The sequence below is a fragment of the Centroberyx affinis genome, unplaced genomic scaffold (genome assembly GCF_046629955.1).
Source record: "Centroberyx affinis isolate AG114_WGS23_722 - 3 ecotype Tasmania unplaced genomic scaffold, CSIRO-AGI_Caff_v1 ptg001699l_1, whole genome shotgun sequence".
Classification (NCBI taxonomy): Eukaryota; Metazoa; Chordata; class Actinopteri; order Beryciformes; family Berycidae; genus Centroberyx; species Centroberyx affinis.
Window position 1 is genome coordinate 23,491 of NW_027280114.1, and position 16,021 is coordinate 39,511.

Genomic DNA, 16,021 nt, shown 5'->3' on the forward strand with positions numbered 1-16,021 from the left:
GGAGCGATGGCTTTAACTAAACGCTTCAGTGTCAGCAGTTTATTTGAAGTTAATGTCAGTTTTTCAAGATGCTGCTTTGAGTAGCAGGCAAACTACTGAACTCACGAATGAACCTTGGCTACACACAAAATGAGACCTCAAAGGTCAGGACTATGGTTTACATTTTATCTCAGCACAAATTCTACCCATAAATGCATTTGATACGCAGTTTATACAAATACTTATTTGGGCTGGTAAAGCCCTCACTGCCTAATCTTTTTCAATTTACCAGTCCCCTTTGTGAAGTAAAAGGTCTTTTTAGGCCCTGTCTTTCACATTAGATTATTTGAATGTCGATATATTTTCTGTTGGCTTTGACAGTTCATGTAGTTGTAGATCTCAAAACCTGTTTATCTATTTAAGCAATAAGCCACAAGAGGCCTTTCTTCGTCACTCTCTAAGCTGTTCCAAAATTTGTAAAACACTGAGTCGAGCGGCTAATTGCTTTTTTAACAGATAGCAGGAGCAGGAAGTAACAGCGTGGGAAAATCCATAAAACCCTAATACGGGGCGCCCCGGTGGCTCACAGAGTACAGCGCGTACCATAAGGCTCAGTCCTTCCCGCAGCAACCCGGGTTCGAATCCGGCCCGCGGTCATTTGCTGCATGTTCAGCTGGACTTCAGAAAGGTGCAGCCTGTGTAGACCTAAGCCCCCAAAAACAAGCCTGGTGCTGCTTCACCTTTTCAAAAGAGCTTCAGGACATTACCTTCCATGACATCAGGTTAAATGAACAATATACCAGTCTTTGTTTTGTTCTTTTGCACACTTTTAATGAGACAAAACCGAAAACAATAAATTACAAGAAATCTGGATGAATAAATATTTAAACTATGCATTACCTTCATTTCCATAAACAGAGCTTTGACAGAACAAAATAGCAGTAAGAAAACATAGGCTTAGAAAAAAAGCATTTATCTGGCAAAACACTGGACTCCACATGATCCAAATGATGAGAACGCTTGTAAACTAACTGAAAGCATCAGAACTTTAGGATATCTTGAAATGTATTTGAATCACACTACATACTGTATGATGTGCTGCTTTATGGGGTATCAAATGTCCAGCATTTCCTCCTGTTCTAATGCATTGCACGTCTTTCAGCAGGTGTAGAAAGGTTTTATCAAATGTTGATAAAATGAAATGAAATGTATATGTAGCTATTTTTACAAAAGTAATTATCTATCTCCTGCTCTTTTCCTCCCACTTATCTCACTTATCTCCCACTTAACAAAACTTGGGGGCAGCTGTCAGAGTGCAGTGTAACAAAAGCAGACTAAACATTCAGTCTGCATGAAATGGCTCATAGGTCAATCAGACACATTTCAGTAGTCACTACAACAGATTAAGAAGAGCGGGAGTGCTAATGTTTTGTTGTAGTGAACCAGAGGGGCAGAGCATCATGACAGTACTGTCAAAGTGGAACTCTCAGAGAGGGATGTTTGAGAAAATAAAATAATATAGGTCCATTACTGAAAGATTTCAGGTCAAACCTGTGAGGAAAGAGAAGCGAGCACTGTAGGTTTGCGAGGTCAAGGCGTGAGGGTCCAACAGCACAAAGGAAGAGCCTCTTAGAGAGCTGAGTCCTCTATGCCAGGTCCAAACATAACCCCTATAGAATGAGCCCCAGTGGAGCCATCAGTATTCACACTCCACCTCTAGGTCCAGTTGTACAGGTCCTCACAGTGCAGGTCCATGTCCAGTTCGCTGCGTTGAGAAGCCAGTGCTTGCTGCTTCAACGCTGAATCCTGAGCCTCCTCTACAGCCCCTTCAGAGAGGAGACCTTCTTTTTCCGGGCAGCCAGCATCTCATAGAAAGGGTCTTTGCTTATAGCAGCTCTGTAGGTGGGAGAGAAACAGAGGAGAGACGGAGGAGGGTGGGAGTGAGACAGACAGGTGAGCAACCGAGAGCCTGTCTTCAGAGTAAAGTACTTCCAGGCCAGTACCATACTGATCAGGTGCAGGGGAGAGATTTCATGAATATGCACAGTAACTGTGACTCACTTGATGCTGCTGATCCACTCGTCCTTTTCTTCTGTGGTCGGGGCGGAAATTCTGTAGAAAGTGTGGTTGCCCTCAACAACACGGCCGTCTGCCTCCGTCTTGCAGGCCTTGATCACCTGATCCTTGTGGTCTGGGATGAAGAGCTCAAAACAGTTCTGGGAGCGAGCAGAACAAGATGCATCAGTCAAGCTTGTGGGAGAGACGTAAGAGCTTTGTCACTAGCTATGTATGTAAAAATACGAATTAGGTGTTTTATTAGGTTGGAGGAAAATAGGCTTCCTGAAGATAGAAGCAATATAAAAAAAGCATATCCATGAAAGTCTTCAAAGAATTGATTAGCAGTGGGGAAAGTTGCTATTGTTCTTTCATGTCAGCTAACGTCAGACATATTTCATGCTGTCTGAAGACAAAATGCACTTGGCGATATTCTATTGCACCTACTAATGGACATTCAGCCACAATGGGAGCAACAGCATGTATGTACATTTCTGGGAGAACATGATGTCCAGATATTTTACAGACATCACTACATTATTTATAAAACACAAATACGTTTCCATTGCATAATTTCTTAATTGACCAAAATCCTCTTTCCTTTTCCTCTTCCTCTTCTTTTTTTAATACAAATTTGCCATTTCCATCACGCTTTTCTAATTTGGTCCATCACAATTTTTGTAAAAATATTTGGATGGAAACAAAGATTGAGAGAGAAAGAGAAAAACAGCAGAAGAGGTCAATAATACGTGTGGCAGCAAGAGAAGAGAGACCAGGAGTTTACCGGTTTCTTGGAGTCGTCCACTTCTCTGATACTCAGATTTTCCAGAGGAATAATCCCTCTGGGTTCCTTATCCTTGTGGGCGCAGGAGAGAAAAGGAATTACAGTGTGTGTGGTGTGAGGATAACTACTATATCTTCACCCTTATTTAAGCCATGCAGTCAAAATAGCAATTACTCACAGTGGTGTATTCAAAGTAGTAGAGGCAGTTATCTGTGAGGATAAACCAGCGCCTCTTCCAGGTCTTAACTCGTCCACCTGAGGAGAGATTACAGGTCAGTGAAGAGCTCACAGAGGAAGCTATCAGAGAAGCACAGTAGTTAGAGCTGGGAGTATTCCTGTTAGGAGACTTGATATTATGACAGTAACACTCTGAAGCACACTGATGGCATAAAACGTAAAGCGTATTGATTGCAGCGTAGAGAGGCTCATTGGGTGATACAGGTTAAAAACTTAGTTGGGTCAACAATTAGAAGCCAATGTGAAACCACTTTACTGGCCTTTTCACATCAGGGTGTAAGGTGCAGGGTAAAACGCCATCAGGTACGAAAATGAATTCCCAATTTCATTCTTGCAGATGAAATTGTGATGCAAGGTATACAGAGGCTAATGCACACAGCCATTGGGAGTAAGGCAGGGCGGGGGCAGGCTGAGAAGCAAAGCGGCGTGTTAAAGCTGGGGAGTTGGAGCTTTAAGAGTACATACCTCCTGGAGTCAAAACCCATGGAAAACAAACAAACAAGAGGAATGTCAAAAAATGAAGTCAGCAGTTATCACACCCATTTACCTTAATGTAACATTACATGTTGGGACGCATGTAGGCTCAAATCTACTGGAAGTCTGATACATGTGCATACAAACACATAAGCAGAGCACAAATTGGTGGAATAGTGTCCAAGATTGTCAGTGGTTTGATTTTCAAGATGAGGGAGCAACAAAGCTTCATTCCCCTCACTTTTCAATTCTATTTCAATTTCACTTCCTATCCACTAGAGGGCCTTCCAGCTCATGGTGGGCCAACAGAGGAGCCATTGATCCAGACTGGCTGTATACAAACACAGACTTAAGGATATTCAAACCAAAGGGAACCACATACCTAGCTTGAGTAGCCAGCCCTCTCTGTCGGGGTTGAAGAAGGTGTGTGTGAGGTCATTCCCATCATCCTCTGGGATCTTGAAGGGTTCGTTCTTGATGCTCTCGTACAGGTTCTGCAGAGAGGGCAGGACAAAAGGGAGAGGGGATTTGGAAATTTTATAATATAGATTATTGGATGCCATCCAAGCAGAGAATATAGGCAGGGTATGTGCAAGTGCTTAGAGAGACTGTTGTGTCCATTAAACTATAAATCGATTCCAAAGGAGAATTCCAGTGTGAGAAACAACTTGAAGCTTTAAGAAAATGAAATCTTGTCACCCTGAGCAGCTCCTCTGGCAGGTCGCCTCCGTCATTGATGCCTCTGTTCATGGCGGTGAATCTCTGAACGGAGGGCTTGTCCTTCACGTTGGGGTTGTGTAGACTGGTGTTCAGCATGATCACGGCGAACGACAACACATAACAGGTGTCTGTAAAGCAAGAGACAGCATGTGTGAGTGTGTATTTTTATGGGACGTGCACATTGGAATACACACACACAAAAAACTGTTTTTTTTTCATTTACTACTGACTCCTGCTTAAATAAATTATGTATTTTCAATTTGGTACTTTGTATTACTTATTATAACTTTGCAACAGGGTTTTGTTTTGAAACCTTTGACTGGAAACCCTATTTTTTATTCTTGCTGGCAATGATGTCTCTCTATCACACACACACACACACCTGTGCTCTGAAACACCCCAGGGTTACAGTGACAGTATCGCTGGGCGAAGGCCTCCATCATGCGGTCAATCTTCTGAGCCTCGCCAGGAAGCCTGAAGCTCCAGAGGAACTGTCTGAGTGCCTGGACCAGGTTCAGGTCTGTGAACTCATGTAGCTCCACAAAGGCATGAAGGACCTCGATGTTGAAGTCATCTCTGCACAACACATGCGATCCCACACAAACACACACACACACACACACACACACACACACGGGGAGTCAACAGAGAGTCAGGATCAAGAACTGACTGTAGCTCTGCTTGGCACACTGACTTGGCATCCAAAATAGATATATGGGATGTGATTAATTGGATAAAAAGGTGATCAGGTGAACAGGTGATCGTTTAAATGTGCTAATTCACCATGAGCTCAAATATATTGATATGACCCACTTTTTCCCCCCTGCTGCACATGTGCAAACATGCGAGCGTACATACATGCAAACACATACAGTCTAATACAGAGTTCTGGAAAAAGTCCACAGATAGGAAACATAAGGATTAGGATTATCCACTGTTGTTCTGGAATGGGTTCACTATGTCCGTTATCACCATTTCTTCTCTTGAGACAGACAGTAGGAGCACACACCAGTCACAAGAAATTTGGACAGCATCGCTCACCTCTCACCCAGGTAGTCGCCAATAGCAGTCTTATTAAGCCCCTCCCCCTTGTAGAGGAACTGGGCGATGTCATCACTGGTGTTCTTCAGCAGGGAGCTGTCAATCAAAAACCTGATCCCCTGAGTAATGGAAAACATTGATCAGAACACACATCAGCAAATAGGAAGCGCATCCAAAACAGGTGAAGATAATGGTCTTTGTCAGGTGGGGTTGAAACCACTGACAGACCGTTGATTCAGTGTGCAGATATCATTGTTTGTTTCACTTTAAAACTCAGGCAAACTCAAATCCTGGGTGGCAGTTTCACCGTATTCTTACATCTATTTATTACATTAAAGCAATAGCTGAAGGTTGTGTTATTCTCACCTTTTTGGGGTCCATGTTGAACTTCTTGCGGCCCATGGCCACCTGTTTGTTTCTCTGCATGCTTTTCCTTCAAACAGAATAGATTAACACTGTCTTCATCATTAAGACACAAAACAACCTTAATAAACAGCCAATCCAGCCAATTAAACCCTCTTAGACTCTATAGCTTCAGGGCGACTCCCGGCCCAGACTCCCTGACCCCTCCCTTCCCCACAAACACACTGTCATTAGTAAAATCATCATCACTCCCACAAGGCAGTAGCTTCTGTTCTTAGTATCAGACAAAGGCTGAGTGGACAATACTCTACCTCTCTTCAGTCAAGCCCAGGTTTTCAATCTCATTGGTCACCTCTGCAATCTCATCCTTCAGCCTCTGAGAAGCAGGCAGGGAGAGGAAGGCATGGTGGGAGAAAGGGATGAGACAGGTAAAGAGGGAGAGGGAGGAAAAATAAGGTTGAGAATTTACGTGAGAGATGAAGCTTTTGAGCTGCTGAGCAAACAAACTCAAAAAAAATCACAGACACACACACAAATGACATTAAGGCTTCTCTATGATGTCTGACCCTTGCCTCAACCCCTGGGGATGCTTTGATCTTGCCGGCACAAACTGTGTGTGTGTGTGTGTGTGTGTGTGTGTGTGTGTGTCTGTCTGTCTGTTCCAGATACATCTTTCTGCCCAACACATCCAGACAAACACATCCTGCTAAGAGTTGACCCACTAAAACCCCAAAATGCAGACATGATTCACTCTCTCTCAGACCGACTCATTCTTCCTCTCGGCAGGAGTTATCTGGAACAGAAAATCCTCTCTGGGAGCTGTAGCACCTGTTCTGGGGTCAGAGCCGACCACCCTTCCCCTCCTTTCCTCCCCACTCCTCCTCCCCCTCTTCTGACCCAGATTTAAAATCAGCCACCCCCCACCCCCTCCCCCCAACATTCTCCCCCAACATTCTCCCCAGTCTGTCCGCTAAGTGTCACGTTAGAAGGGAGACGGGAATACTCTGGATCAAAGACTTTGATTGGCTTAGCAGAGCCGCTTTTAAGAGATCAGAACGTGGGGTTATGGGGGGAAATAGTGTTCAACACAGGAGAAATATTGAGCCCAGCAGAGAAGAGGGGCAAAGGATTAAGATAAATATGAAAGAGAGGTAGAAGGGTTTGGGACAGGCCTGTCTCAGATTAGCGCGAGAATCATCTAAAGAAAATGTGTATAATGTTCTGTGCGTGCGTGTGTGTGTGTGTGAGCGAGCCAGAAAGAAAGTCGGTACAAAGCAGGCTACATCACCCTTGACTGCCACCTAAGGTAAATACTTCAGTTGTCTGGACCCCTCCAAATAGGTTTCCATGGCTACGCCCCCCTCTAAACTAACAGGGTCCTCTGTCTCCATTACTGGAATATTTCATGGCCCATTACCCATCAGCCCCCCGGGGCAGGACAGGGCGGGGCTTAGGGGAGAGAAGCGGGCAACAAGAGTCGACCCCACTAATAAACTCCATCAATCTATTTACGCAGTATCACTGTCCAGAGGGCGCTTGTTTGTGTGTGTGTGTGTGTGTCTGTCTGTCTGTGTTGGATGTCCGCCTTGCTGACTGAAGCATTTTTTCTCAAAATACATACATAGGCTCAGGACCAAACCCGGGTTCGACCAATATGGGCTTTTGAAGGCTGATACCAATAGTTTTCTATCAAAGCTGCCGATATTTTATGCCAAATTTGTATCCATTTTTAAATCCTTCCATTTTCATGCTTAAAGTATTCAGTGTTTCCTCCCCAGAATTCTATTCTTGTCAGGGTGGAAAAACCCCTGAAACAGCATTTAGACCATCATGGGACACTAAAACCCTCCATTGAAACCCAGACTAATTCTTAGTGTTAGCAGCTCTTTAAGACAGGGTGACCTGCTGCACCTATTCAATGGCAGGGGAAACTCTGGGATAGATTACGATCTTTAAATTATTTTTATTGAACAATTCAATGAATCAGTGGGCAAAGAAAATAACATTTCATTGTTTTACAGAGTGTTTTTCTGTAGCTGTTGTCAGAGAGGAAACTCCATCATATTGGTGCTGGACCACATGAAGATATCCGGTATTTAATAACAGGCCAACATTGGCCCAAAATATTGGCAAACCAATTTATCAGTCTAACCCTATGACAATCCAACACATGCAAGATCCTGCAGAACAAAGAAAAACCCTTGTCCTACAAACTCCCATTCATTCTCTTATGCAGATTTGGACACAAGGGCATACAGTAGGCTACATGCTGGGTGGGTATAAGGCCTTTGTTGCCTCTGGCACGGCCAGTCCTGGTTCATTTATTCAGGGGTGTAGGGGTAACTGAGGTAGGGGGTTGCCCTGTCCCTCCAGGCAGAGATGGCTAGAGGACAGACAGACACTAATATGAAGTCTAGCATCCCCCCCCTGCACACACACACACACACACACACACACACACACACACCCCTCTACACAAAGAGGATCATCTGTCACGAATGTGTACAGTAACGCTCTGGTGGTCATACGCCTACCTCCCCTACCCCCCAACCACACACACACACACACACACCTCCCTAGGCATACTGATCTAGACATTGAGTCAGAAATCTACCCAAGGACACAAAGAGAAGAAATGGATACCAGCTCAGCAATGCAATGTGCATTCACAGACCATGAGGGAAAATGCAAAAGCAAAACATTGCAGGCATTTTGTCATTCTTGTCATTCCCCAGTCTGATTTAAATGATGAAATATTTATAATACGAAGAAGAGAGCTATGGATGTGAAAATCTCAAGGGAGGCATTTGGGTTCACATTCTTTGTTGATGACCTCCACATCACTGAGCACATCATGCTGACTGCATTTTGGAGGAACTCAGTGGTGATGGTCTTCAAATACAAAGATTTAATAAGGGAAGCATTTCGTCTAAGCAGTAATCACTGAAGAGAGCGGAAGCCTGACTTGGAAAGAGGTTAGGAGTCTTAATTCAAGAGGAATGTTTAGTTTAAGTTTTACCTGATTGATTAAGCAATTAAGGTTGGGGGGGGGGGGGGGGGTAATGTACCGTAAGAAAAATCAGCTGAATTAAATTTGGCTGGAATGACTTGAAAGGCGGGCTTGGAAATTAAATTCTTAAGTTCCATCCCTGATTACAAGTTTAAGTTTAAGAAGGAGAGGAATAATCTCTCCTCTCTTCGTGGTACTGGTTGTGTGTGTGTGTGTGTGTGTGTGTGTGTGTGTGTGTGTGTGTGTGTGTGTGTGTGTGTGTGTGGGAGTGTGTGTGTGTGTCTGTTACTTGTATGTCCTGCAGTAGCTCTTGTTTCCTGCGGCGGATGCTCTCCAACTCCTGCCTCTCTTCTGGGCTGAGGTCATCAGGCACTGAGGAGAAAGGAGGAGAGAGGTACAGTTAACAACCAAATACAGACATCTGACACACACACACACACACACACAAAGAGAAGGAGACCTGAGAATCCCAGTGCTCTGGGTCACTATGGCAACACAAACCCTTATCCACACACCCACTAAGGATCTAGCTGATACATCAAGACTTTTGGCCCTGATACCAATGCCAACAATGAGGAAGAATGATGCTAGTATTTAAGACTTAGTTGCATTTTACTTCTAAACAAGCAGCATTCATATTTGTCTGACAAAAATAGTAACTGTAACAAGGAGCTACTTTGAAGGCCATTTGAGCACTAAAAAATGTTGTCACTCATTGTAGTCTAAACATCTCATCTCAGCCTTCTTTAGACCCAAAACCTTGAGTGACTGTCAAAACCATTTTTTCTTTCACAAAAATGAGTAGCCTTTTGTTTTTACCTTCCTTTTGCTGGTCACTATATCCAAAACACAGCAAAAAATTCCTGATTTAGTGAATATTCATTTCAGGCCTAAAAGTTAGAAAAAGGGTGTGTACAGTAGACTTTTGATATCCACTGTATCTGTTGGGCCCTAACACGCATACCGCCCACCCCTCCACACATTCACACCCTTAACCACAAGTGTGTACTCAGAACAGAAGAGAGACTCATTTTCTCCAAAATATCTGCAGGAGAATGATAAGCGAAGGAGGGAAACCACATGCCAGTCAGTGACTGACAGAGAGAACTTGAGAGGCAGAAAAAAAAGAAAAAGAGAGAGAAAGATTACAGCAGGCCTAGCCCCATATAAAGTATTTTTGATGCTGTATGTTTGAGTCTGCCTTGCAAAGATTTTCACATTTTCGTATTTGCTGTTACTCTCCACTGTGTGCTAAAGCTTGTGCTATGGCTATTTTCTAAGCCACACAAATATTCTAACAAATGACAAAGGTGAGGAAAGGGCACAAATGAGCCGAGCAACAAGAGTCACAGAGAGACAGATCAGGCTGCAGTGCTGCTGTGTGTCCGACTATTTCAGTCCTCATTAGAGGAGCACATGCTGAGGGATTCCAGTAAAGTAATCATTTCACTTTCCTATCTTCACAAAGTTAACAAGGTTTTAACCTCCGGTCCAATGGAAGGAAACAAACTGATTAAAAAAAAGAAGTTCAAGTTTCAACAAGGTAAACCTAAGACTTTTAAAGGTAATTTTAATGCCATTTAGACTGAAATATTAAGCTAGACCAATTTCGCCACTGAAATGAATGTGACAATGAAAAAAAGTACAGTTATATTGGAGTATAGTTCTGCGTTCTGCAGCTGATTTGAATTTAAGTCTATTTTCAACAGTGTTCAAGGACTTTTGAGGCCTTGAATTTAGATCCTAATTTTCAAGACATTTCAAGACTTTTTCAGGACTTACGCGCAAGGCAAATCCATCAAGTCCAATGTGGTGCGACAGTTGTCACAGCCTCAAATACTGATATAATTTCCATACTCCACACACATTCTCACTCATCACACACACATACCCACCGCCCAGAGAGAAAGGTTTTAAGTAGGCCAGAGCAGCTCCTATTATAAACCTGGTGACAAGAATAACGCACCATTGTGAGCAGTGACACAGTGAAACATGCACACACACACACTTCCTATCCATGGCATTTCATCAAGAGAGGATATTAGAGCCAATGGATTTAGGCTGGCTTATAAAATAATCATATCCCCCTCTCTCTCTCTTTAGCACACAGACACAGAAACACACACATTCTGACATAACTGGTGACTTATGCGTCTTCTGGCTCGTCTACCACGTCACTGAGTGTGTGTGTTTGTGTTAGCAAGTAATGGGACACCTCGTCACAGCAATGCTGCTGTTGACCAGTTGGTCTGGACAACAAACACATCTAGGCCTTAACTTTTGCTCTCCATCCTTCCTCTCTCTCCCTCCCTCTCATCTCCTCTCTAAGCTTGATAAGCATTACGTAACGCATTGCATCCTTTGGAGACGAAAATGACACAATGACACTCGAAAACACGCACAAACAAAAACCACATTGTTCTATCAGTAGTTACCATATGTTCTGGCTGAGTTTCCGGGCGTCATGAGGTTTCAAAGGAAGAAATGACGACACACGGACGCATGCTCACACACACGTACACACAAACACACACACTCAAATAGGTTTCTGCAATATGGCCCTAATGCAGAAGTTCTGACACACTGTACACCTACACATTTGCGTCATACCAGTGAGAACTTCTGTCTGCAGAGTGGCCACACCACCAGTGTCCCATCCACAGTGGTCCCAGTCTTCCCAGTGTAGCCCGTCCACTCACAGCAGACCCCACGTCTAAACTAGTACCCCGTCTCCGTTCTCTAGTATTCAGCATTCAAGGTTCGATTCTAGCTCCAGTTGTATTCCTAGCTCCAGTTCCAGGGTCCACAAGTCTAACTTGAACACCCATTCCAGTACCGAACAGCCCGTTTCTTACGGTCCAGTCTAGCGCCTCCAACAGTACAGCAGTAATCCAGTCCTGTCTGTGCACTGCCCTCCAATCCCAATCCCAATCCTGTGGTCCTTTAGTCCCAACCACCCTGCTGGTCGCCCTCCAGGCTCGCCCTGCCTCTTAATCCTCCAGCAGTCACTCTGCCAGAGGGGAGAGGGAGGAAAAGAGAGAAGGAGGGGAGCAGGCCTGCAAGAGCGGACGAGTGTGTGTTGTTGTGTGTGTGTGTGTGTGTGTGTGTGAGGGGAGAGAGGTGCTCAGCCTGACTGATTGCTAAGAGTGTGGGGGAAAAACCCTTGAACTCTCATCTCTCCCCCTCCCTCTGTCCCTCTTGACTCCTCCCTCATTCACTCACTGAGCATCATACACAGGCTCCCCCACGTGGACATGAGTGTCCGAGGGAGGGAGAGGGAGAGAGAGAGAGAGAGAGAGAGAGAGAGAGAGAGAGAGAGAGAGAGAGAGAAATAGGAAAACAGGTTGTGTGTGTGGCCAAAACAGTATGCGGTAAAGAATTGAGCGGAGTGTGCGAATGGTGAATGTGTGGTTGACTCACCTCTCTGGGACACAGATGTCAACACCACCAAGAATCAAGTGCAGTCAAGTGCAGGCCTAAATTCAATGAATGACGAACTACTAAACAACAGCCCTCTGTTTTGGCTGACTTAAATGTGTCTTCATTTTTCCTTCTCTGCTCATCACATGTTCAGTCCAAACAAACAAAAGCAAACAAGCACACACACACAAACCTCCCTCATGTCAGCGGATCTATTGGTCCTATTATTTCCACCTCGCAGGCAGCTGACTCAGGACCCTAGGCAATGACCTATGTTCATGATAGGACTATAAACTATTTGTATTACAGATAAAGAGTTTTAGGGTCTAGCCACCCAGTGTACAACTGTGCACAACATAATATTTGTCCACTTAAATGTTCACTGGCCCCAGGATAACAGGCTCAACAGAATGATATAATCATGTGGTTATGGTAAGCTCCCTGGTGACTGACTGCATTCACACAGCCTGTGGGCTGAGAAGTCCGATAAACAGTAGGGACAAAAACAAATCAAGAGGAAGGGCAGAGAGAACAAGTTTTGCCCAGAGAGAGAGAAGAAAATATCTTAATGTGACTGAGAGATAAATGAGGAAACTGAGGACAATGCTGGTGCAGGTGAGGAGGAGCTGGCTCCCAGGCCGTGACTGCTTCTATCTGAATGTGCTGCCTTGACAGAACTGCCATCTAATTAAATCTGGTATACCAGTTAATTATATTGTGTAAGTTGTGGTAAATGCTCCCTCTCTATACTAGCCTTTTGTGGTTTCTCCACTCTATTTCTAAGCAAGCTCCTAGAACTGACACTACCCTTTTGTCACAAGTTGGGTAAAGAGATCCACGCAGCCCAGTGTGGACCAAGAACTAAAGTCTTTAAAAGCAATTCCTTCATTTCCAACCAATCAATGGGTGCTTTCAAGGTATTTATAGGCACATGCATTATGAACTGTTGCACAGTAAGCACATAACCCCAATATGGCCTGGCCTCAATCCATGCAAATAAGAATAGATCCCTTGTACCACTGAAAGACTGGCAAAGAGCATTAACAAAAATGGTTAGACTTGTTGCTCTCGTTCTGTTGATAACAAATGAAATGCTAAAACATATGAAAGTAAACCTGGTATTATGAGAAAACTGGCGTGCATGCTAGTTAAGTTTCTTCGATAGGTTAGTGGCTAAGTTAACGTTAGCCTTGCTAACCTGGTTAGCCTAGGTCGCTACTTAACTAACGTTAAACTAGGTCGGGGAACTTACCAACTCCATCTTCCGACTTCAGCACCATGTCTGTATTGTTGGGTAACACCAAGTACCAGAATGAGCCTAACCTTTTTACTTGTAAGTAACTTAAAGGTCGAGAAATAAGGCTTTCCAGTCAGTTAAGTTGGCAGTTTGTGACAACTGTGTCTGGAGGGACAGCCGGCGTGGGGTTGGGTGACGTGGGCGTGGTTTCAATAAAAACAGCCAATCAGAGAGCACTTAAGCACAAAGCTCCCCCCCCCATCTGTCTCTCTCTCATCTCTCTCTTTGTCTCTCTCTCCATCTCTCTCTCTCTCTCTCTCTCTCTCTCTCTCTCTCTACTCCCCCTCTCTTATTCAGTTACTTTATTGGCATCACAGTTTAGCAGAAACTATATTGCCAATGCAGTATATTTAAAATGTAAATTTTCAAAAACCCGAACAACAATTTATACATTCAAACCATAGTGAAATTAATTAATGAATCAATGATTAATTCTTTGGTTTGGTGGATCAGTGTTAGCACTGTCACCTCCCAGCAAGATGATCGTGGGTTCAAATCCTGTTCTGTGTGGAGTTTCCATGTTTGCCTGGGTTTCCTCCCACAGATCAAAGGCATGCAGGTCAGGTGAATTGTAGACTTTAGGCAATAGGCAATTGTCTGTTTGTGTATGTAAAGCCCTGTGATGGACTGGCAACCTGTCCAGTGTGTTTCCCTGCCTTCTGCCTAATATAAATATTTGTCATGAAAACATGTAGTACACGATCACCAGTGTCTATAATAAGGTAAAACAGTTCCCAAATTGAGCACTTGTACTCATGCAAATCATCCAGAAACCAGCAAGAGCATATAAGACATTGTAGAATCCATTATTCATGTGTGTGACTGTGTGACTGCATGTTTGTGTTTGCCTGCTGGTTTTCATGGGTTTTGGCCTTTGGATATGTGTAAATGTTTTATGTTTTATTGCTCAAACTTTCAGTACTCTACCCTGTGTGTGTGTGTGTGTGTGTGTGTGTGTTCCTTGGTCACTTACTGTCTCGTGTTGTGGCATTTCTCCACATATTTCTCAACATATCTCTTTCTCTCTCACACACGTACAAAATGATGAAAGATGAGGCAAACTGACAAACAGTCTCTCTTCACTGAAGCGGGCTGAGGATTCAGGACTTAAGTGGAATAGAAGTAAAAAAAAAATATGAAATGTCTGGCAATATTTCCCCCCTTTCTGAAGACAGATTTATTTAACCACATGGGGGTGAAGAAGAAGTAGGAGGCACGGTTGATATGAGTGAGGTTTGTCTATGAGGGAAGCGGGGGGGAGTGGGGAGAGGACAGAGGGAAGGATAGAGGAAAGGAGGATACAGGATTGCAGCTGTGCGCTTGAATCAGTGCTTTATTCAGAGTTTGGACACAGCAAAAAACAGGATATGTGGGGGGTGAAGGGGGACATAGAGAATAGCTGCTGCCGGTATACACATTTAATACTTTTGGCAAAGAAATGGTGAGTCTAAAGATATTAGCCATTTGAAAGGGAAGGTGCAGCCTATTTAGTAAATCTGCCTTACCGCTAAAGAGTTTATCTGTGAAATCATTACAGTCACAGAGGCAGGAGGCGATAAGGCCAGAATAAAGCATATGAAGAAGAAAGCAGAGGAAATGAAAAGAAGAAAAGAAGAAAAATACGAAAGGAGCACACAAGCAATAAGGCAAATGGAAAAGGCCTCTGAGTGAGTGCCAGCTCAGATCAGTGGTGATTCAAACGTGGTGCTTTTATTGTCTAAAAATGGGTTTGAATCTTGCCTATGATCCATATTACTGCACAAGCACCTGCAGGGCGATTTTAGCAGGAGGAGGAGCAGGGAGAGGGAATAGTGGGCAGCGTTGGTGATTATGTCACTACAGCACCCACTGGAGAAGAGGATCCTGGGCTCCAGGATGATCAATATGCGTCATTTTCTCATATCAAGCCCACCATCGTCCACACACACACACACACACACACACACACACACACACACACACAGAGGGACAGAGAGAGACCAGTTGCTCTCCTTTTACTTGAGTCATGTCTGTACATGAAAAGAGAAATGTCAAAACACAGCATGACCACTAGCACAAACGCTCTCTCTGCCTGTTGCACACACACACACACACACATGCACACACAGATGCACACACACTACAGAACCCTCTGTGTCTTGATAACCTAACAGAAAATCACCACGGCAACTGAACATTGATAGCACTTTGTGCCAGTCTCCCTCTCCATCTCTCGCTGTATTTGTCTGTCTGGCTAGTCTAGAGGTAAAACCAATATATAACCAAGAAAGCCTCAAACCCTGCATTAATAACAGTGATAATAACAATTAAAAGCACTTTTTGAAGTAAAAAAATGGCATCAATAAACAAGCAAATTAAACAAAACAAAACAAAACAATGAACATAACAATGTTTACTTCAGCTCAACAGGCAGGTTGCATTGTGACAGGGAGCCCCAGAATTATTTCTAACCTCATAAATAGTTGAGAGAGCATTTCTACTGTGAGGTGACAGAAAAAGCAGAGTGTGTTGTGCTGGAAGGTGCTGAGTGCTTACCTGTAGCTGCTGCAGGTGGCGCAGGTCGCACCGACGGACAGAGAAATGCCTGGAAACTGGAGGCACACAGCTCACTTACAGTCCCCATCACCACACTGTGTGTGAG

At 43.9% G+C, this 16,021-nt stretch overlaps 1 protein-coding gene across 5 annotated transcripts; it reads right to left on the reverse strand.

Moving 5' to 3' along the window:
- Positions 1 to 828: 828 nt before the first annotated feature.
- LOC139651670 (cytohesin-1-like) lies at positions 829 to 16,021 on the reverse strand. Of its 5 annotated transcripts, none has more exons than XM_071528678.1 (13): positions 15,916 to 16,003; positions 8,953 to 9,035; positions 5,965 to 6,029; positions 5,657 to 5,723; positions 5,291 to 5,409; positions 4,632 to 4,825; positions 4,229 to 4,377; positions 3,912 to 4,023; positions 3,521 to 3,523; positions 2,997 to 3,073; positions 2,819 to 2,890; positions 2,041 to 2,195; positions 829 to 1,875 (listed from the first exon to the last, which is right to left on the reverse strand). In XM_071528678.1, the coding sequence occupies exons 1-13, from the start codon at positions 16,001 to 16,003 to the stop codon at positions 1,797 to 1,799; spliced, it is 1,263 nt and encodes a 420-aa protein (XP_071384779.1). In that variant the 3' UTR covers positions 829 to 1,796. The 5 variants fall into 5 exon arrangements, with proteins under 5 accessions (XP_071384779.1, XP_071384781.1, XP_071384783.1 ...); XM_071528680.1 differs by lacking the exon at positions 15,916 to 16,003 and adding an exon at positions 13,336 to 13,473; XM_071528682.1 differs by lacking the exon at positions 3,521 to 3,523 and having other exon boundaries at positions 15,916 to 16,021.

Bases quoted from the DNA above. Each gene is read 5' to 3' on its own strand.
- LOC139651670 (XM_071528678.1), bottom strand. From the start codon at position 16,003: ATGGGGACTGTAAGTGAGCTGTGTGCCTCCAGTTTCCAGGCATTTCTC. The intron at 4,826-5,290 runs GTGAGCGATGCT...TGTGTTGTGCAG, and splicing joins GGCGACTACCTGGGTGAGAG to AGATGACTTCAACATCGAGG. The intron at 4,024-4,228 runs GTGACAAGATTT...CCCTCTCTGCAG, and splicing joins TGCCAGAGGAGCTGCTCAGG to AACCTGTACGAGAGCATCAA.